At 51.2% G+C, this 20,502-nt stretch overlaps 1 protein-coding gene across 4 annotated transcripts in view; it reads right to left on the bottom strand.

Annotated features, from left to right (window-relative positions):
• Positions 1-20,502, bottom strand: part of NUP85 (nucleoporin 85) — a 94,571-nt gene that overhangs the window by 29,870 nt on the left and 44,199 nt on the right. For all 4 annotated transcript variants that reach the window (XM_078618582.1, XM_078618583.1, XM_078618585.1 and 1 more), the window contains one exon: positions 20,113-20,216. In XM_078618582.1, coding sequence (XP_078474708.1) covers positions 20,113-20,216 — 104 coding nt within the window. The remainder of the gene's footprint in view (positions 1-20,112; positions 20,217-20,502) is intronic.

The raw sequence follows: 20,502 nt of genomic DNA, 5'->3' as shown, positions 1-20,502 counted from the left end.
CTGTGAGTGAGTTCCCTGTGAGTGAATGAGTTCCCTGTGAGTGAGTTCCCTGTGAGTGAGTTCCCTGTGAGTGAGTTTCCTGTGAGTGAGTTCCCTGTGAGTGAGTTACCTGTGAGTGAGTTTCCTGTGAGTGAGTGAGTGAGTTCCCTGTGAGTGAGTTCCCTGTGAGCGAGTTCCCTGTGAGTGAGTGATTTCCCTGTCAATGAGTTCCCTGTGAGTGAGTTCCCTGTGAGTGAGTTCCCTGTGAGTGAGTTCCCTGTGAGTGAGTTCCCTGTGAGTGAGTTCCCTGTGAGTGAGTGAGTTTCCTGTGAGTGAGTGAGTTCCCTGTGAGTGAGTGAGTTCCCTGTGAGTGAGTTCCCTATGAGTGAGTGAGTGAGTTAGTTCCCTGTGAGTGAGTGAGTTCCCTGTGAGTGAGTTCCCTGTGAGTGAGTGAGTTCCCTGTGAGTGAGTGAGTTCCCTGTGAGTGAGTGAGTTCCCTGTGAGTGAGTGAGTTCCCTATGAATGAGTTCCCTGTGAGTGAGTTCCCTGTGAGTGAGTTCCCTGTGAGCGAGTTCCCTGTGAGTGAGTGATTTCCCTGTCAATGAGGTCCCTGTGAGTGAGTTCCCTGTGAGTGAATGAGGTCCCTGTGAGTGAGTTCCCTGTGAGTGAATGAGTTCCCTGTGAGTGAGTTCCCTGTGAGTGAGTTCCCTGTGAGTGAGTTCCCTGGGAGTGAGTTCCCTGTGAGTGAGTGAGTTTCCTGTGAGTGAGTGAGTTCACTGTGAGTGAGTGAGTTCCCTGTGAGTGAGTTCCCTGTGAGTGAGTGATTTCCCTGTCAATGAGTTCCCTGTAAGTGAGTGAGTTCCCTGTGAGTGAATGAGTTCCCTGTGAGTGAGTTCCCTGTGAGTGAGTTCCCTGTGAGTGAGTTCCCTGTGAGTGAGTTCACTGTGAGTGAGTGAGTTAGTTCCCTGTGAGTGAGTGAGTTCCCTGTGAGTGAGTTCCCTGTGAGTGAGTGAGTTCCCTGTGAGTGAGTGAGTTCCCTATGAATGAGTTCCCTGTGAGTGAGTGATTTCCCTGTCAATGAGGTCCCTGTGAGTGAGTTCCCTGTGAGTGAATGAGTTCCCTGTGAGTGAGTTCCCTGTGAGTGAGTGAGTTCCCTGTCAATGAGTTCCCTGTGAGTGAGTTCCCTGTGAGTGAGTTCCCTGTGAGTGAGTTCCCTGTGAGTGAATGAGTTCCCTGTGAGTGAGTTCCCTGTGAGTGAGTTCCCTGTGAGTGAGTTTCCTGTGAGTGAGTTCCCTGTGAGTGAGTTCCCTGTGAGTGAGTTCCTTGTGAGTAAGTGAGTTCCCTGTGAGTGAGTGAGTTCCATGTGAGTGAGTTCCCTGTGAGTGAGTGAGTTCCCTGTGAGTGAGTTCCCTGTGAGTGAGTGATTTCCCTGTCAATGAGGTCCCTGTGAGTGAGTTCCCTGTGAGTGAATGAGTTCCCTGTGAGTGAGTTCCCTGTGAGTGAGTGAGTTAGTTCCCTGTCAATGAGTTCCCTGTGAGTGAGTTCCCTGTGAGTGAGTTCCCTGTGAGTGAGTTCCCTGTGAGTGAATGAGTTCCCTGTGAGTGAGTTCCCTGTGAGTGAGTTCCCTGTGAGTGAGTTTCCTGTGAGTGAGTTCCCTGTGAGTGAGTTCCCTGTGAGTGAGTGAGTTCCCTGTGAGTGAGTGAGTTCCCTGTGAGTGAGTGAGTTCCCTGTCAATGAGTTCCCTGTGAGTGAGTTCCCTGTGAGTGAATGAGTTCCCTGTGAGTGAGTTCCCTGTGAGTGAGTTCCCTGTGAGTGAGTTTCCTGTGAGTGAGTTCCCTGTGAGTGAGTTACCTGTGAGTGAGTTTCCTGTGAGTGAGTGAGTGAGTTCCCTGTGAGTGAGTTCCCTGTGAGCGAGTTCCCTGTGAGTGAGTGATTTCCCTGTCAATGAGTTCCCTGTGAGTGAGTTCCCTGTGAGTGAATGAGTTCCCTGTGAGTGAGTTCCCTGTGAGTGAGTTCCCTGTGAGTGAGTTCCCTGTGAGTGAGTGAGTTTCCTGTGAGTGAGTGAGTTCCCTGTGAGTGAGTGAGTTCCCTGTGAGTGAGTTCCCTATGAGTGAGTGAGTGAGTTAGTTCCCTGTGAGTGAGTGAGTTCCCTGTGAGTGAGTTCCCTGTGAGTGAGTGAGTTCCCTGTGAGTGAGTGAGTTCCCTGTGAGTGAGTGAGTTCCCTATGAATGAGTTCCCTGTGAGTGAGTTCCCTGTGAGTGAGTTCCCTGTGAGTGAGTTCCCTGTGAGTGAGTTCCCCATGAGTAAGTGAATTCCCTGTGAGTGAGTTCCCTGTGAGTGAGTTCCCCGTGAGTAAGTAAGTTCCCTGTGAGTGAGTTCCCTGTGAGTAAGTAAGTTCCCTGTGAGTGAGTTCCCTGTGAGCGAGTTCCCTGTGAGCGAGTTCCCTGTGAATGAGTTCCCTGTGAGTGAGTTTCCTGTGAGTGAGTTCCCTGTGAGTGAGTGAGTTCCCTGTGAGTGAGTTCCCTGTGAGCGAGTTCCCTGTGAGTGAGTGATTTCCCTGTCAATGAGTTCCCTGTGAGTGAGTTCCCTGTGAGTGAATGAGTTCCCTGTGAGTGAGTTCCATGTGAGTGAGTTCCCTGTGAGTGAGTGATTTCCCTGTCAATGAGTTCCCTGTGAGTGAGTTCCCTGTGAGTGAATGAGTTCCCTGTGAGTGAGCTCCCTGTGAGTGAGTTCCCTGTGAGTGAGTGAGTTTCCTGTGAGTGAGTTCCATGTGAGTGAGTGAGTTCCCTGTGAGTGAGTGAGTTCCCTGTGAGTGAGTGAGTTCCCTGTGAGTGAGTTCCCTGTGAGTGAGTGAGTTCCCTGTGAGTGAGTGAGTTCCCTGTGAGTGAGTGAGTGAGTGAGTTCCCGATGAATGAGTTCCCGTGAGTGAGTTCCCTGTGAGTGAGCGAGTTGCCTGTGAGTGAGTGAGTTCCCTGTGAGTGAGATCCTTGTGAGTAAGTGAGTTCCCTGTGAGTGAGTGAGTTCCATGTGAGTGAGTTCCCTGTGAGTGAATGAGTTCCCTGTGAGTGAGTGAGTTCCCTGTGAATGAGTTCCCTGTGAGTGAATGAGTTCCCTGTGAGTGAGTTCCCTGTGAGTGAGTTCCCTGTGAGTGAGTTACCTGTGAGTGAGTTTCCTGTGAGTGAGTGAGTTCCCTGTGAGTGAGTTCCCTGTGAGCGAGTTCCCTGTGAGTGAGTGATTTCCCTGTCAATGAGTTCCCTGTGAGTGAGTTCCCTGTGAGTGAGTTCCCTGTGAGTGAATGAGTTCCCTGTGAGTGAATTAGTTCCCTGTGAGTGAGTTCCCTGTGAGTGAGTTCCCTGTGAGTGAGTTCCCTGTGAGTGAGTTCCCTGTGAGTGAGTGAGTTTCCTGTGAGTGAGTGAGTTCCCTGTGAGTGAGTTCCCTGTGAGTGAGTGAGTTCCCTGTGAGTGAGTGAGTTCCCTGTGAGTGAGTTCCCTGTGAGTGAATGAGTTCCCTGTGAGTGAGTTCCCTGTGAGTGAGAGAGTTCCCTGTGAGTGAGTGAGTTCCCTGTGAGTGAGTGAGCTCCCTGTGAGCGAGTTCCCTGTGAGTGAGTGATTTCCCTGTCAATGAGGTCCCTGTGAGTGAGTTCCCTGTGAGTGAATGAGTTCCCTGTGAGTGAGTTCCCTGTGAGTGAGTTCCCTGTGAGTGAGTTCCCTGGGAGTGAGTTCCCTGTGAGTGAGTGAGTTTCCTGTGAGTGAGTGAGTTCACTGTGAGTGAGTGAGTTCCCTGTGAGTGAGTTCCCTGTGAGTGAGTGATTTCCCTGTCAATGAGTTCCCTGTAAGTGAGTGAGTTCCCTGTGAGTGAATGAGTTCCCTGTGAGTGAGTTCCCTGTGAGTGAGTGAGTTCCCTGTGAGTGAGTGAGTTCCCTGTGAGTGAGTGAGTTCCCTATGAATGAGTTCCCTGTGAGTGAGTGATTTCCCTGTCAATGAGGTCCCTGTGAGTGAGTTCCCTGTGAGTGAATGAGTTCCCTGTGAGTGAGTTCCCTGTGAGTGAGTGAGTTCCCTGTCAATGAGTTCCCTGTGAGTGAGTTCCCTGTGAGTGAGTTCCCTGTGAGTGAGTTCCCTGTGAGTGAATGAGTTCCCTGTGAGTGAGTTCCCTGTGAGTGAGTTCCCTGTGAGTGAGTTTCCTGTGAGTGAGTTCCCTGTGAGTGAGTTCCCTGTGAGTGAGTTCCTTGTGAGTAAGTGAGTTCCCTGTGAGTGAGTTCCATGTGAGTGAGTTCCCTGTGAGTGAATGAGTTCCCTGTGAGTGAGTGAGTTCCCTGTGAATGAGTTCCCTGTGAGTGAATGAGTTCCCTGTGAGTGAGTTCCCTGTGAGTGAGTTCCCTGTGAGTGAGTTCCCTGTGAGTGAGTTCCCTCTGAGTGAGTTGCATGTGAGTGAGTTCCCTGTGAGTGAGTTACCTGTGAGTGAGTTTCCTGTGAGTGAGTGAGTTCCCTGTGAGTGAGTTCCCTGTGAGCGAGTTCCCTGTGAGTGAGTGATTTCCCTGTCAATGAGTTCCCTGTGAGTGAGTTCCCTGTGAGTGAGTTCCCTGTGAGTGAATGAGTTCCCTGTGAGTGAATGAGTTCCCTGTGAGTGAATTAGTTCCCTGTGAGTGAGTTCCCTGTGAGTGAGTTCCCTGTGAGTGAGTGAGTTTCCTGTGAGTGAGTGAGTTCCCTGTGAGTGAGTTCCCTGTGAGTGAGTGAGTTCCCTGTGAGTGAGTGAGTTCCCTGTGAGTGAGTTCCCTGTGAGTGAATGAGTTCCCTGTGAGTGAGTTCCCTGTGAGTGAGAGAGTTCCCTGTGAGTGAGTGAGTTCGCTGTGAGTGAGTGAGCTCCCTGTGAGCGAGTTCCCTGTGAGTGAGTGATTTCCCTGTCAATGAGGTCCCTGTGAGTGAGTTCCCTGTGAGTGAATGAGTTCCCTGTGAGTGAGTTCCCTGTGAGTGAGTTCCCTGTGAGTGAGTTCCCTGGGAGTGAGTTCCCTGTGAGTGAGTGAGTTTCCTGTGAGTGAGTGAGTTCACTGTGAGTGAGTGAGTTCCCTGTGAGTGAGTTCCCTGTGAGTGAGTGATTTCCCTGTCAATGAGTTCCCTGTGAGTGAGTGAGTTCCCTGTGAGTGAATGAGATCCCTGTGAGTGAGTTCCCTGTGAGTGAGTTCCCTGTGAGTGAGTTCACTGTGAGTGAGTGAGTTAGTTCCCTGTGAGTGAGTGAGTTCCCTGTGAGTGAGTTCCCTGTGAGTGAGTGAGTTCCCTGTGAGTGAGTGAGTTCCCTGTGAGTGAGTGAGTTCCCTATGAATGAGTTCCCTGTGAGTGAGTGATTTCCCTGTCAATGAGGTCCCTGTGAGTGAGTTCCCTGTGAGTGAATGAGTTCCCTGTGAGTGAGTTCCCTGTGAGTGAGTGAGTTCCCTGTCAATGAGTTCCCTGTGAGTGAGTTCCCTGTGAGTGAGTTCCCTGTGAGTGAGTTCCCTGTGAGTGAATGAGTTCCCTGTGAGTGAGTTCCCTGTGAGTGAGTTCCCTGTGAGTGAGTTTCCTGTGAGTGAGTTCCCTGTGAGTGAGTTCCCTGTGAGTGAGTTCCCTGTGAGTGAGTGAGTTCCCTGTGAGTGAGTGAGTTCCCTGTCAATGAGTTCCCTGTGAGTGAGTTCCCTGTGAGTGAATGAGTTCCCTGTGAGTGAGTTCCCTGTGAGTGAGTTCCCTGTGAGTGAGTTTCCTGTGAGTGAGTTCCCTGTGAGTGAGTTACCTGTGAGTGAGTTTCCTGTGAGTGAGTGAGTTCCCTGTGAGTGAGTTCCCTGTGAGCGAGTTCCCTGTGAGTGAGTGATTTCCCTGTCAATGAGTTCCCTGTGAGTGAGTTCCCTGTGAGTGAATGAGTTCCCTGTGAGTGAGTTGCCTGTGAGTGAGTTCCCTGTGAGTGAGTTCCCTGTGAGTGAGTTCCCTGTGAGTGAGTGAGTTTCCTGTGAGTGAGTAAGTTCCCTGTGAGTGAGTGAGTTCCCTGTGAGTGAGTTCCCTGTGAGTGAGTGAGTGAGTGAGTTAGTTCCCTGTGAGTGAGTGAGTTCCCTGTGAGTGAGTTCCCTGTGAGTGAGTGAGTGAGTGAGTTCCCTGTGAGTGAGTGAGTTCCCTGTGAGTGAGTGAGTTCCCTATGAATGAGTTCCCTGTGAGTGAGTTCCCTGTGAGTGAGTTCCCTGTGAGTGAGTTCCCTGTGAGTGAGTTTCCTGTGAGTGAGTTCCCTGTCAGTGAGTTACCTGTGAGTGAGTTTCCTGTGAGTGAGTGAGTTCCCTGTGAGTGAGTTCCCTGTGAGCGAGTTCCCTGTGAGTGAGTGAGTTCCCTGTGAGTGAGTTCCCTGTGAGTGAGTTCCCTGTGAGTGAGTTCCCTGTGAGTGAGTTCCCTGTGAGTGAGTGAGTTAGTTCCCTGTGAGTGAGTGAGTTAGTTCCCTGTGAGTGAGTTCCCTCTGAGTGAGTGAGTTCCCTGTGAGTGAGTGAGTTCCCTGTGAGTGAGTGAGTTCCCTATGAATGAGTTCCCTGTGAGTGAGTGATTTCCCTGTCAATGAGGTCCCTGTGAGTGAGTTCCCTGTGAGTGAATGAGTTCCCTGTGAGTGAGTTCCCTGTGAGTGAGTGAGTTCCCTGTGAGTGAGTGAGTTCCCTGTGAGTGAGTGAGCTCCCTGTGAGCGAGTTCCCTGTGAGTGAGTGATTTCCCTGTCAATGAGGTCCCTGTGATTGAGTTCCCTGTGAGTGAATGAGTTCCCTGTGAGTGAGTTCCCTGTGAGTGAGTTCCCTGTGAGTGAGTTTCCTGTGAGTGAGTTCCCTGTGAGTGAGTTACCTGTGAGTGAGTTTCCTGTGAGTGAGTGAGTTCCCTGTGAGTGAGTTCCCTGTGAGCGAGTTCCCTGTGAGTGAGTGATTTCCCTGTCAATGAGTTCCCTGTGAGTGAGTTCCCTGTGAGTGAATGAGTTCCCTGTGAGTGAGTTGCCTGTGAGTGAGTTCCCTGTGAGTGAGTTCCCTGTGAGTGAGTTCCCTGTGAGTGAGTGAGTTTCCTGTGAGTGAGTAAGTTCCCTGTGAGTGAGTGAGTTCCCTGTGAGTGAGTTCCCTGTGAGTGAGTGAGTGAGTGAGTTAGTTCCCTGTGAGTGAGTGAGTTCCCTGTGAGTGAGTTCCCTGTGAGTGAGTGAGTGAGTGAGTGAGTTCCCTGTGAGTGAGTGAGTTCCCTGTGAGTGAGTGAGTTCCCTATGAATGAGTTCCCTGTGAGTGAGTTCCCTGTGAGTGAGTTCCCTGTGAGTGAGTTCCCTGTGAGTGAGTTTCCTGTGAGTGAGTTCCCTGTCAGTGAGTTACCTGTGAGTGAGTTTCCTGTGAGTGAGTGAGTTCCCTGTGAGTGAGTTCCCTGTGAGCGAGTTCCCTGTGAGTGAGTGAGTTCCCTGTGAGTGAGTTCCCTGTGAGTGAGTTCCCTGTGAGTGAGTTCCCTGTGAGTGAGTTCCCTGTGAGTGAGTGAGTTAGTTCCCTGTGAGTGAGTGAGTTAGTTCCCTGTGAGTGAGTTCCCTCTGAGTGAGTGAGTTCCCTGTGAGTGAGTGAGTTCCCTGTGAGTGAGTGAGTTCCCTATGAATGAGTTCCCTGTGAGTGAGTGATTTCCCTGTCAATGAGGTCCCTGTGAGTGAGTTCCCTGTGAGTGAATGAGTTCCCTGTGAGTGAGTTCCCTGTGAGTGAGTGAGTTCCCTGTGAGTGAGTGAGTTCCCTGTGAGTGAGTGAGCTCCCTGTGAGCGAGTTCCCTGTGAGTGAGTGATTTCCCTGTCAATGAGGTCCCTGTGATTGAGTTCCCTGTGAGTGAATGAGTTCCCTGTGAGTGAGTTCCCTGTGAGTGAGTTCCCTGTGAGTGAGTTCCCTGGGAGTGAGTTCCCTGTGAGTGAGTGAGTTTCCTGTGAGTGAGTGAGTTCACTGTGAGTGAGTGAGTTCCCTGTGAGTGAGTTCCCTGTGAGTGAGTGATTTCCCTGTCAATGAGTTCCCTGTGAGTGAGTTCCCTGTGAGTGAATGAGTTCCCTGTGAGTGAGTTCCCTGTGAGTGAGTTCCCTGTGAGTGAGTTCCCTGTGAGTGAGTTCCCTGTGAGTGAGTGAGTGAGTTAGTTCCCTGTGAGTGAGTGAGTTCCCTGTGAGTGAATGAGTTCCCTGTGAGTGAGTGAGTTCCCTGTGAGTGAGTGAGTTCCCTATGAATGAGTTCCCTGTGAGTGAGTGATTTCCCTGTCAATGAGGTCCCTGTGAGTGAGTTCCCTGTGAGTGAATGAGTTCCCTGTGAGTGAGTTCCCTGTGAGTGAGTGAGTTGCCTGTGAGTGAGTGAGTTCCCTGTGAGTGAGTTCCCTGTGAGTGAGTGAGTTCCCTGTGAGTGAGTGAGTTCCCTGTGAGTGAGTTCCCTGTGAGTGAGTGAGTTCCCTGTGAGCGAGTTCCCTGTGAGTGAGTGATTTCCCTGTCAATGAGGTCCCTGTGAGTGAGTTCCCTGTGAGTGAATGAGTTCCCTGTGAGTGAGTTCCCTGTGAGTGAGTTCCCTGTGAGTGAGTTCCCTGGGAGTGAGTTCCCTGTGAGTGAGTGAGTTTCCTGTGAGTGAGTGAGTTCACTGTGAGTGAGTGAGTTCCCTGTGAGTGAGTGAGTTCCCTGTGAGTGAGTGAGTTCCCTGTGAGTGAGTTCCCTGTGAGTGAGTGAGTTCCCTGTGAGTGAGTGAGTTCCCTGTGAGTGAGTTCCCTGTGAGTGAGTGAGTTCCCTGTGAGTGAGTGAGCTCCCTGTGAGTGAGTTCCCTGTGAGTGAGTGAGTTCCCTGTGAGTGAGTGAGTTCCCTGTGAGTGAGTGAGTTCCCTGTGAGCGAGTTCCCTGTGAGTGAGTGATTTCCCTGTCAATGAGGTCCCTGTGAGTGAGTTCCCTGTGAGTGAGTTCCCTGTGAGTGAGTTCCCTGGGAGTGAGTTCCCTGTGAGTGAGTGAGTTTCCTGTGAGTGAGTGAGTTCACTGTGAGTAAGTGAGTTCCCTGTGAGTGAGTGAGTTCACTGTGAGTGAGTGAGTTCCCTGTGAGTGAGTGAGTTCCCTGTGAGTGAGTTCCCTGTGAGTGAGTGAGTTCCCTGTGAGTGAGTGAGTTCCCTGTGAGTGAGTGAGTTCCCTGTGAGTGAGTGAGTTCCCTGTGAGTGAGTTCCCTGTGAGTGAGTTCCCTGTGAGTGAGTGAGTTCCCTGTGAGTGAGTGAGTTCACTATGAATGAGTTCCCTGTGAGTGAGTTCCCTGTGAGTGAGTTCCCTGTGAGTGAGTTCCCCATGAGTAAGTGAGTTCCCTGTGAGTGAGTTCCCTGTGAGCGAGTTCCCTGTGAGCGAGTTCCCTGTGAATGAGTTCCATGTGAGTGAGTTCCCTGTGAGTGAGTTCCCTGTGAGTGAGTGAGTTCCCTGTGAGTGAGTGAGTTCCCTGTCAATGAGTTCCCTGTGAGTGAGTTCCCTGTCAATGAGTTCCCTGTGAGTGAGTTCCCTGTGAGTGAATGAGTTCCCTGTGAGTGAGTTCCCTGTGAGTGAGTTCCCTGTGAGTGAGTTCCCTGTGAGTGAGTTACCTGTGAGTGAGTGAATTCCCTGTGAGTGAGTGAATTCCCTGTGAGTGAGTTCCCTGTGAGCGAGTGATTTCCCTGTCAATGAGTTCCCTGTGAGTGAGTTCCCTGTGAGTGAATGAGTTCCCTGTGAGTGAGTTCCCTGTGAGTGAGTGAGTTTCCTGTGAGTGAGTGAGTTCCCTGTGAGTGAGTTCCCTGTGAGTGAGTGAGTTCCCTGTGAGTGAGTGAGTTCCCTGTGAGTGAGTTCCCTGTGAGTGAGTTCGCTGTGAGTGAGTGAGTGAGTTCCCTGTGAGTGAGTGAGTTCCCTGTGAGTGAGTTTCCTGTGAGCGAAATCACTGTGAATGAGTTCCCTGTGAGTGAATGAGTTCCCTGTGAGTGAGTTCCCTGTGAGCAAGTTCCCTGTGAGTGAATGAGTTCCCTGTGAGTGAGTTCCCTGTGAGTGAGTTCCCTGTGAGTGAGTTCCCTGTGAGTGAGTTCTCAGTAAGTGAATGAGTTCCCTGTGAGTGGATGAGTTCCCTGTGAGTGAGTTTCCTGTGAGTGAGTTCCCTGTGAGTGAGTTCCCTGTGAGTGAATGAGTTCCCTGTGAGTGAATGAGTTCCCTGTGAGTGAGTTCCCTGTGAGTGAGTTCCCCATGAGTAAGTGAGTTCCTTGTGAGTGAGTTCCCTGTGAGTGAGTTCCCTGTGAGTGAGTTTCCCGTGAGTAAGTAAGTTCCCTGTGAGTGAGTTCCCTGTGAGCGAGTTCCCTGTGAGCGAGTTCCCTGTGAATGAGTTCCCTGTGAGTGAGTTCCCTGTGAGTGAGTGAGTTCCTGTGAGTGAGTTCCCTGTGAGTGAGTGAGTTCCCCGTCAATGAGTTCCCTGTGAGTGAGTGAGTTCCCTGTGAGTGAGTTCCCTGTGAGTGAATGAGTTCCCTGTGAGTGAGTGAGTTCCCTGTGAGTGAGTGAGTTCCCTGTGAGTGAGTTCCCTGTGAGTGAATGAGTTCCCTGTGAGTGAGTGAGTTCCCTGTGAGTGAGTGAGTTCCCTGTGAGTGAGTGAGTTCCCTGTGAGTGAGTTCCCTGTGAGTGAGTGAGTTCCCCGTCAATGAGTTCCCTGTGAGTGAATGAGTTCCCTGTGAGTGAGTTCCCTGTGAGCGAGTTCCCTGTGAGTGAGTTCCCTGTCAATGAGTTCCCTGTGAGTTCCCTGTGAGTGAGTTCCCTGTGAGTGAGTGAGTTCCCTGTGAGTGAGTTCTCTGTAAGTGAATGAGTTCCCTGTGAGTGGATGAGTTCCCTGTGAGTGAGTTTCCTGTGAGTGAGTTCCCTGTGAGTGAGTTCCCTTGTGAGTGAGTGATTTCCCTGTGAGTAAGTTCCCTATGAGTGAGTTCCCTGTGAGTGAATGAGTTCCCTGTGAGTGAATGAGTTCCCTGTGAGTGAGTTCCCTGTGAGTGAGTTCCCCATGAGTAAGTGCATTCCCTGTGAGTGAGTTCCCCGTGAGTAAGTAAGTTCCCTGTGAGTGAGTTCCCCGTGAGTAAGTAAGTTCCCTGTGAGTGAGTTCCCTGTGAGCGAGTTCCCTGTGAATGAGTTCCCTGTGAGTGAGTTCCCTGTGAGTGAGTTCCCTGTGAGTGAGTTCCCTGTGAGTGAGTGAGTTCACTGTCAATGAGTTCCCTGTGAGTGAGTTCCCTGTGAGTGAGTTCCCTGTGAGTGAGTTTCCTGTGAGTGAGTTCCCTGTGAGTGAGTTACCTGTGAGTGAGTGAGTTCCCTGTGAGTGAGTTCCCTGTGAGCGAGTTCCCTGTGAGTGAGTGATTTCCCTGTCAATGAGTCCCCTGTGAGTGAGTTCCCTGTGAGTGAATGAGTTCCCTGTAAGTGAGTTCCCTGTGAGTGAGTTCCCTGTGAGTGAGTTCCCTGTGAGTGAGTTCCCTGTGAGTGAGTTCCCTGTGAGTGAATGAGTTCCCTGTGAGTGAGTTCCCTGTGAGTGAGTTCCCTGTGAGTGAGTTCCCTGTGAGTGAGTTCCCTGTGAGTGAGTTTCCTGTGAGTGAGTTCCCTGTCAGTGAGTTACCTGTGAGTGAGTTTCCTGTGAGTGAGTGAGTTCCCTGTGAGTGAGTTCCCTGTGAGCGAGTTCCCTGTGAGTGAGTGAGTTCCCTGTGAGTGAGTTCCCTGTGAGTGAGTTCCCTGTGAGTGAGTTTCCTGTGAGTGAGTTCCCTGTCAGTGAGTTACCTGTGAGTGAGTTTCCTGTGAGTGAGTGAGTTCCCTGTGAGTGAGTTCCCTGTGAGCGAGTTCCCTGTGAGTGAGTGAGTTCCCTGTGAGTGAGTTCCCTGTGAGTGAGTTCCCTGTGAGTGAGTTCCCTGTGAGTGAGTTCCCTGTGAGTGAGTGAGTTAGTTCCCTGTGAGTGAGTGAGTTAGTTCCCTGTGAGTGAGTTCCCTCTGAGTGAGTGAGTTCCCTGTGAGTGAGTGAGTTCCCTGTGAGTGAGTGAGTTCCCTATGAATGAGTTCCCTGTGAGTGAGTGATTTCCCTGTCAATGAGGTCCCTGTGAGTGAGTTCCCTGTGAGTGAATGAGTTCCCTGTGAGTGAGTTCCCTGTGAGTGAGTGAGTTCCCTGTGAGTGAGTGAGTTCCCTGTGAGTGAGTGAGCTCCCTGTGAGCGAGTTCCCTGTGAGTGAGTGATTTCCCTGTCAATGAGGTCCCTGTGAGTGAGTTCCCTGTGAGTGAATGAGTTCCCTGTGAGTGAGTTCCCTGTGAGTGAGTTCCCTGTGAGTGAGTTCCCTGGGAGTGAGTTCCCTGTGAGTGAGTGAGTTTCCTGTGAGTGAGTGAGTTCACTGTGAGTGAGTGAGTTCCCTGTGAGTGAGTTCCCTGTGAGTGAGTGATTTCCCTGTCAATGAGTTCCCTGTGAGTGAGTTCCCTGTGAGTGAATGAGTTCCCTGTGAGTGAGTTCCCTGTGAGTGAGTTCCCTGTGAGTGAGTTCCCTGTGAGTGAGTTCCCTGTGAGTGAGTGAGTGAGTTAGTTCCCTGTGAGTGAGTGAGTTCCCTGTGAGTGAATGAGTTCCCTGTGAGTGAGTGAGTTCCCTGTGAGTGAGTGAGTTCCCTATGAATGAGTTCCCTGTGAGTGAGTGATTTCCCTGTCAATGAGGTCCCTGTGAGTGAGTTCCCTGTGAGTGAATGAGTTCCCTGTGAGTGAGTTCCCTGTGAGTGAGTGAGTTGCCTGTGAGTGAGTGAGTTCCCTGTGAGTGAGTTCCCTGTGAGTGAGTGAGTTCCCTGTGAGTGAGTGAGTTCCCTGTGAGTGAGTTCCCTGTGAGTGAGTGAGTTCCCTGTGAGCGAGTTCCCTGTGAGTGAGTGATTTCCCTGTCAATGAGGTCCCTGTGAGTGAGTTCCCTGTGAGTGAATGAGTTCCCTGTGAGTGAGTTCCCTGTGAGTGAGTTCCCTGTGAGTGAGTTCCCTGGGAGTGAGTTCCCTGTGAGTGAGTGAGTTTCCTGTGAGTGAGTGAGTTCACTGTGAGTGAGTGAGTTCCCTGTGAGTGAGTGAGTTCCCTGTGAGTGAGTGAGTTCCCTGTGAGTGAGTTCCCTGTGAGTGAGTGAGTTCCCTGTGAGTGAGTGAGTTCCCTGTGAGTGAGTTCCCTGTGAGTGAGTGAGTTCCCTGTGAGTGAGTGAGCTCCCTGTGAGTGAGTTCCCTGTGAGTGAGTGAGTTCCCTGTGAGTGAGTGAGTTCCCTGTGAGTGAGTGAGTTCCCTGTGAGCGAGTTCCCTGTGAGTGAGTGATTTCCCTGTCAATGAGGTCCCTGTGAGTGAGTTCCCTGTGAGTGAGTTCCCTGTGAGTGAGTTCCCTGGGAGTGAGTTCCCTGTGAGTGAGTGAGTTTCCTGTGAGTGAGTGAGTTCACTGTGAGTAAGTGAGTTCCCTGTGAGTGAGTGAGTTCACTGTGAGTGAGTGAGTTCCCTGTGAGTGAGTGAGTTCCCTGTGAGTGAGTTCCCTGTGAGTGAGTTCCCTGTGAGTGAGTGAGTTCCCTGTGAGTGAGTGAGTTCCCTGTGAGTGAGTGAGTTCCCTGTGAGTGAGTGAGTTCCCTGTGAGTGAGTTCCCTGTGAGTGAGTTCCCTGTGAGTGAGTGAGTTCCCTGTGAGTGAGTGAGTTCACTATGAATGAGTTCCCTGTGAGTGAGTTCCCTGTGAGTGAGTTCCCTGTGAGTGAGTTCCCCATGAGTAAGTGAGTTCCCTGTGAGTGAGTTCCCTGTGAGCGAGTTCCCTGTGAGCGAGTTCCCTGTGAATGAGTTCCATGTGAGTGAGTTCCCTGTGAGTGAGTTCCCTGTGAGTGAGTGAGTTCCCTGTGAGTGAGTGAGTTCCCTGTCAATGAGTTCCCTGTGAGTGAGTTCCCTGTGAGTGAATGAGTTCCCTGTGAGTGAGTTCCCTGTGAGTGAGTTCCCTGTGAGTGAGTTCCCTGTGAGTGAGTTACCTGTGAGTGAGTGAATTCCCTGTGAGTGAGTGAATTCCCTGTGAGTGAGTTCCCTGTGAGCGAGTGATTTCCCTGTCAATGAGTTCCCTGTGAGTGAGTTCCCTGTGAGTGAATGAGTTCCCTGTGAGTGAGTTCCCTGTGAGTGAGTGAGTTTCCTGTGAGTGAGTGAGTTCCCTGTGAGTGAGTTCCCTGTGAGTGAGTGAGTTCCCTGTGAGTGAGTGAGTTCCCTGTGAGTGAGTTTCCTGTGAGCGAATTCACTGTGAATGAGTTCCCTGTGAGTGAATGAGTTCCCTGTGAGTGAGTTCCCTGTGAGCAAGTTCCCTGTGAGTGAATGAGTTCCCTGTGAGTGAGTTCCCTGTGAGTGAGTTCCCTGTGAGTGAGTGAGTTCCCTGTGAGTGAGTTCTCAGTAAGTGAATGAGTTCCCTGTGAGTGGATGAGTTCCCTGTGAGTGAGTTTCCTGTGAGTGAGTTCCCTGTGAGTGAGTTCCCTGTGAGTGAATGAGTTCCCTGTGAGTGAATGAGTTCCCTGTGAGTGAGTTCCCTGTGAGTGAGTTCCCCATGAGTAAGTGAGTTCCTTGTGAGTGAGTTCCCTGTGAGTGAGTTCCATGTGAGTGAGTTTCCCGTGAGTAAGTAAGTTCCCTGTGAGTGAGTTCCCTGTGAGCGAGTTCCCTGTGAGCGAGTTCCCTGTGAATGAGTTCCCTGTGAGTGAGTTCCCTGTGAGTGAGTGAGTTCCTGTGAGTGAGTTCCCTGTGAGTGAGTGAGTTCCCCGTCAATGAGTTCCCTGTGAGTGAGTGAGTTCCCTGTGAGTGAGTTCCCTGTGAGTGAATGAGTTCCCTGTGAGTGAGTGAGTTCCCTGTGAGTGAGTGAGTTCCCTGTGAGTGAGTTCCCTGTGAGTGAATGAGTTCCCTGTGAGTGAGTGAGTTCCCTGTGAGTGAGTGAGTTCCCTGTGAGTGAGTGAGTTCCCTGTGAGTGAGTTCCCTGTGAGTGAGTGAGTTCCCCGTCAATGAGTTCCCTGTGAGTGAATAAGTTCCCTGTGAGTGAGTTCCCTGTGAGCGAGTTCCCTGTGAGTGAGTTCCCTGTCAATGAGTTCCCTGTGAGTTCCCTGTGAGTGAGTTCCCTGTGAGTGAGTGAGTTCCCTGTGAGTGAGTTCTCTGTAAGTGAATGAGTTCCCTGTGAGTGGATGAGTTCCCTGTGAGTGAGTTTCCTGTGAGTGAGTTCCCTGTGAGTGAGTTCCCTTGTGAGTGAGTGATTTCCCTGTGAGTGAGTTCCCTATGAGTGAGTTCCCTGTGAGTGAATGAGTTCCCTGTGAGTGAATGAGTTCCCTGTGAGTGAGTTCCCTGTGAGTGAGTTCCCCATGAGTAAGTGCATTCCCTGTGAGTGAGTTCCCCGTGAGTAAGTAAGTTCCCTGTGAGTGAGTTCCCCGTGAGTAAGTAAGTTCCCTGTGAGTGAGTTCCCTGTGAGCGAGTTCCCTGTGAATGAGTTCCCTGTGAGTGAGTTCCCTGTGAGTGAGTTCCCTGTGAGTGAGTTCCCTGTGAGTGAGTGAGTTCACTGTCAATGAGTTCCCTGTGAGTGAGTTCCCTGTGAGTGAGTTCCCTGTGAGTGAGTTTCCTGTGAGTGAGTTCCCTGTGAGTGAGTTACCTGTGAGTGAGTTTCCTGTGAGTGAGTGAGTTCCCTGTGAGTGAGTTCCCTGTGAGCGAGTTCCCTGTGAGTGAGTGATTTCCCTGTCAATGAGTCCCCTGTGAGTGAGTTCCCTGTGAGTGAATGAGTTCCCTGTGAGTGAGTTCCCTGTGAGTGAGTTCCCTGTGAGTGAGTTCCCTGTGAGTGAGTTCCCTGTGAGTGAGTGAGTTTCCTGTGAGTGAGTGAGTTCCCTGTGAGTGAGTGAGTTCCCTGTGAGTGAGTTCCCTGTGAGTGAGTGAGTTAGTTCCCTGTGAGTGAGTGAGTTCCCTGTGAGTGAGTTCCCTGTGAGTGAGTGAGTTCCCTGTGAGTGAGTGAGTTCCCTATGAATGAGTTCCCTGTGAGTGAGTTCCCTGTGAGTGAGTTCCCTGTGAGTGAGTTCCCTGTGAGTGAGTTTCCTGTGAGTGAGTTCCCTGTGAGTGAGTTACCTGTCAATGAGTTCCCTGTGAGTGAGTTCCCTGTGAGTGAATGAGTTCCCTGTGAGTGAGTTCCCTGTGAGTGAGTTCCCTGTGAGTGAGTTCCCTGTGAGTGAGTTCCCTGTGAGTGAGTTCCCTGTGAGTGAGTGAGTTCCCTGTGAGTGAGTGAGTTCCCTGTGAATGAGTTCCCTGTGAGTGAGTTCCCTGTGAGTGAGTTCCCTGTGAGTGAGTTTCCTGTGAGTGAGTTCCCTGTGAGTGAGTTACCTGTGAGTGAGTTTCCTGTGAGTGAGTGAGTTCCCTGTGAGTGAGTTCCCTGTGAGCGAGTTCCCTGTGAGTGAGTGATTTCCCTGTCAATGAGTTCCCTGTGAGTGAGTTCCCTGTGAGTGAATGAGTTCCCTGTGAGTGAGTTCCCTGTGAGTGAGTTCCCTGTGAGTGAGTTCCCTGTGAGTGAGTGAGTTTCCTGTGAGTGAGTGAGTTCCCTGTGAGTGAGTGAGTTCCCTGTGAGTGAGTTCCCTGTGAGTGAGTGAGTTCCCTGTGAGTGAGTGAGTGAGTTCCCTGTGAGTGAGTTCCCTGTGAGTGAGTGAGTTCCCTGTGAGTGAGTGAGTTCCCTGTGAGTGAGTGAGTTCCCTATGAATGAGTTCCCTGTGAGTGAGTTCCCTGTGAGTGAGTGAGTTCCCTGTCAGTGAGCGAGTTGCCTGTGAGTGAGTGAGTTCCCTGTGAGTGAGTTCCTTGTGAGTAAGTGAGTTCCCTGTGAGTGAGTGAGTTCTATGTGAGTGAGTTCCCTGTGAGTGAATGAGTTCCCTGTGAGTGAGTTCCCTGTGAGTGAGTTTCCTGTGAGGGAGTTCCCTGTGAGTGAGTTCCCTGTGAGTGAGTTCCCTGTGAGTGAATGAGTTCCCTGTGAGTGAGTGAGTTCCCTGTGAGTGAGTGAGTTCCCTGTGAGTGAGTGAGTTCCCTGTGAGTGAGTTCCCTGTGAGTGAATGAGTTCCCTGTGAGTGAATGAGTTCCCTGTGAGTGAGTTCCCTGTGAGTGAGTTCCCCATGAGTGAGTTCCTTGTGAGTGAGTTCCCTGAGTGAGTTCCCTGTGAGTGAGTTTCCCGTGAGTAAGTAAGTTCCCTGTGAGTGAGTTCCCTGTGAGCGAGTTCCCTGTGAGCGAGTTCCCTGTGAATGAGTTCCCTGTGAGTGAGTTCCCTGTGATTGAGTTCCCTGTGAGTGAGTGAGTTCCCTGTGAGTGAGTTCCCTGTGAGTGAGTGAGTTCCCTGTCAATGAGTTCCCTGTGAGTGAGTTCCCTGTGAGTGAATGAGTTCCCTGTGAGTGAGTTCCCTGTGAGTGAGTTCCCTGTGAGTGAGTTCCCTGTGAGTGAGTTCCCTGTGAGTGAGTTTCCTGTGAGTGAGTTCCCTGTGAGTGAGTTCCCTGTGAGTGAGTTCCCTGTGAGTGAGTTCCCTGTGAGTGAGTGAGTTCCCTGTCAATGAGTTCCCTGTGAGTGAGTTCCCTGTGAGTGAATGAGTTCCCTGTGAGTGAGTTCCCTGTGAGTGAGTTCCCTGTGAGTGAGTTTCCTGTGAGTGAGTTCCCTGTGAGTGAGTTACCTGTGAGTGAGTTTCCTGTGAGTGAGTTCCCTGTGAGCGAGTTCCCTGTGAGTGAGTGATTTCCCTGTCAATGAGTTCCCTGTGAGTGAGTTCCCTGTGAGTGAATGAGTTCCCTGTGAGTGAGTTCCCTGTGAGTGAGTTCCCTGTGAGTGAGTTCCCTGTGAGTGAGTGAGTTTCCTGTGAGTGAGTTCCATGTGAGTGAGTGAGTTCCCTGTGAGTGAGTGAGTTCCCTGTGAGTGAGTGAGTTCCCTGTGAGTGAGTGAGTTCCCTGTGAGTGAGTGAGTTCCCTGTGAGTGAGTGAGTGAGTTCCCTATGAATGAGTTCCCTGTGAGTGAGTTCCCTGTGAGTGAGTGAGTTCCCTGTGCTTTCCCTGTGAGTGAGTTCCCTGTCAGTGAGCGAGTTGCCTGTGAGTGAGTGAGTTCCCTGTGAGTGAGTTCCTTGTGAGTAAGTGAGTCCCCTGTGAGTGAGTGAGTTCCATGTGAGTGAGTTCCCTGTGAGTGAATGAGTTCCCTGTGAGTGAGTTCCCTGTGAATGAGTTCCCTGTGAGTGAATGAGTTCCCTGTGAGTGAGTTCCCTGTGAGTGAGTTCCCTGTGAGTGAGTTCCCTGTGAGTGAGTTGCCTGTGAGTGAGTTCCCTGTGAGTGAGTTACCTGTGAGTGAGTTCCCTGTGAGTGAGTGAGTTCCCTGTGAGTGAGTTCCCTGTGAGTGAGTGATTTCCCTGTCAATGAGTTCCCTGTGAGTGAGTTCCCTGTGAGTGAGTTCCCTGTGAGTGAATGAGTTCCCTGTGAGTGAGTTCCCTGTGCGTGAGTTCCCTGTGAGTGAGTTCCCTGTGAGTGAGTTCCCTGTGAGTGAGTGAGTTTCCTGTGAGTGAGTGAGTTCCCTGTGAGTGAGTGAGTTCCCTGTGAGTGAGTTCCCTGTGAGTGAGTTCCCTGTGAGTGAGTGAGTTCCCTGTGAGTGAGTGCGTTCCCTGTGAGTGAGTTCCCTGTGAGTGAGTGAGTTCCCTGTGAGTGAGTGAGTTCCCTGTGAGTGAGTGAGTGAGTTCCCTATGAATGAGTTCCCTGTGAGTGAGTTCCCTGTGAGTGAGTGAGTTCCCTGTGCGTTCCCTGTGAGTGAGTTCCCTGTCAGTGAGTGAGTTGCCTGTGAGTGAGTGAGTTCCCTGTGAGTAAGTGAGTTCCCTGTGAGTGAGTGAGTTCCCTGTGAGTGAGTTCCCTGTGAGTGAATGAGTTCCCTGTGAGTGAGTGAGTTCCCTGTGAGTGAGTTCCCTGTGAGTGAGTTCCCTGTGAGTGAGTGAGTTCCCTGTGAGTGAGTTCCCTGTGAGTGAGTGAGTTCCGTGTGAGTGAGTGAGTTCCCTGTGAGTGAGTGAGTTCCCTATGAATGAGTTCCCTGTGAGTGAGTTCCCTGTGAGTGAGTTCCCTGTGAGTGAGTGAGTTCCCTGTGCGTTCCCTGTGAGTGAGTTCCCTGTCAGTGAGTGAGTGAGTTCCCTGTGAGTGAGTAAGTGAGTTCCCTGTGAGTGAGTGAGTTCCCTGTGAGTGAGTTCCCTGTGAGTGAATGAGTTCCCTGTGAGTGAGTGAGTGAGTTCCCTGTGAATGAGTTCCCTGTGAGTGAATGAGTTCCCTGTGAGTGAGTTCCCTGTGAGTAAATGAGTTCCCTGTAAGTGAGTGAGTTCCCTGTGAGTGAGTGAGTTCCCTGTGAATGAGTTCCCTGTGAGTGAATGAGTTCCCTATGAGTGAGTTCCCTGTGAGTGAGTTCCCTGTGAATGAGTTCCCTGTGAGTGAATGAGTTCCCTGTGAGTGAATGAGTTCCCTGTGAGTGAGTTCCCTGTGAGTGAATGAGTTCCCTCTGAGTGAGTTGCCTGTGAGTGAGTTCCGTATGAGTTCCCTGTGAGTGAGTTCCCTGTGAGTGAGTTCCCTGTGAATGAGTTCCCTGTGAGTGAATGAGTTCCCTATGAGTGAGTTCCCTGTGAGTGAGTTCCCTGTGAATGAGTTCCCTGTGAGTGAATGAGTTCCCTGTGAGTGAATGAGTTCCCTGTGAGTGAGTTCCCTGTGAGTGAATGAGTTCCCTGTGAGTGAGTTGCCTGTGAGCGAGTTCCCTGTGAGTGAGTTCCCTATGATTGAGTTCCCTGTGAGGGTGAGAGTTTCCTGTGAGTGAGTTCCTGTCAGTGAGTGAGTTCACTGCAAATGAGTGAGTTCCCTGTGAGTGAGATCCCTGTGAATGAGTTCCCTGTGAGTGAGTTGCCTGTCAGTGAATGAGTTCCCTGTGAGTGAGTTGCCTGTGAGTGAGTGAGTTCCCTGTGAGTGAATGAGTTCCCTGTGAGTGAGTTGCCTGTGAGCGAGTTCCCTGTGAGTGAGTTCCCTATGATTGAGTTCCCTGTGAGGGTGAGAGTTTCCTGTGAGTGAGTTCTTGTCAGTGAGTGAGTTCACTGCAAATGAGTGAGTTCCCTGTGAGTTTGTGAGCGAGTTCCCTGTAAGGTGAGTGAGTGAGCGAGCGAGTGAGAGTAAGGTTCCTCGCCTGCAATCCTTGAGCAGCTGGTGTAGGTTCATGTCGAACACGACCTGCAGGAGCTGGTCGAGCGGGGAGGAGGCCGCGTCGTTCCCATACACACAGCAGGCCGCCTGCGCCAGGCCGCACCGTCAAAACCCTGATCTCCCGGCGCATGCCCTCTATTCCTCAGCATCACCATTACAGCCAGAATTTTGGAGATAATCCTCCTCTATGGACACTTGTCGATTGACTAAATCAGATTCTCCCCGTAAACGAAATTTCACTACGCCACAAGTCGTGAGATCATCAAACAAGAGGCCACCCGGGAGGGCTGCGTCATCTATCCGTAACAGTGTCACGGTGTCCCTATCCAGTCCAGCAGTAATGCGTACACATCGCATCGCCAGTCACTCCAAC

The sequence above is a fragment of the Lampetra planeri genome, chromosome 58 (assembly GCF_965212315.1).
Source record: "Lampetra planeri chromosome 58, kcLamPlan1.2.h2, whole genome shotgun sequence".
In the NCBI taxonomy this organism is placed as follows: Eukaryota; Metazoa; Chordata; class Hyperoartia; order Petromyzontiformes; family Petromyzontidae; genus Lampetra; species Lampetra planeri.
Note: the sequence above shows the minus strand (reverse complement) of the source record. Positions and strands in the feature narration are given on the sequence as shown.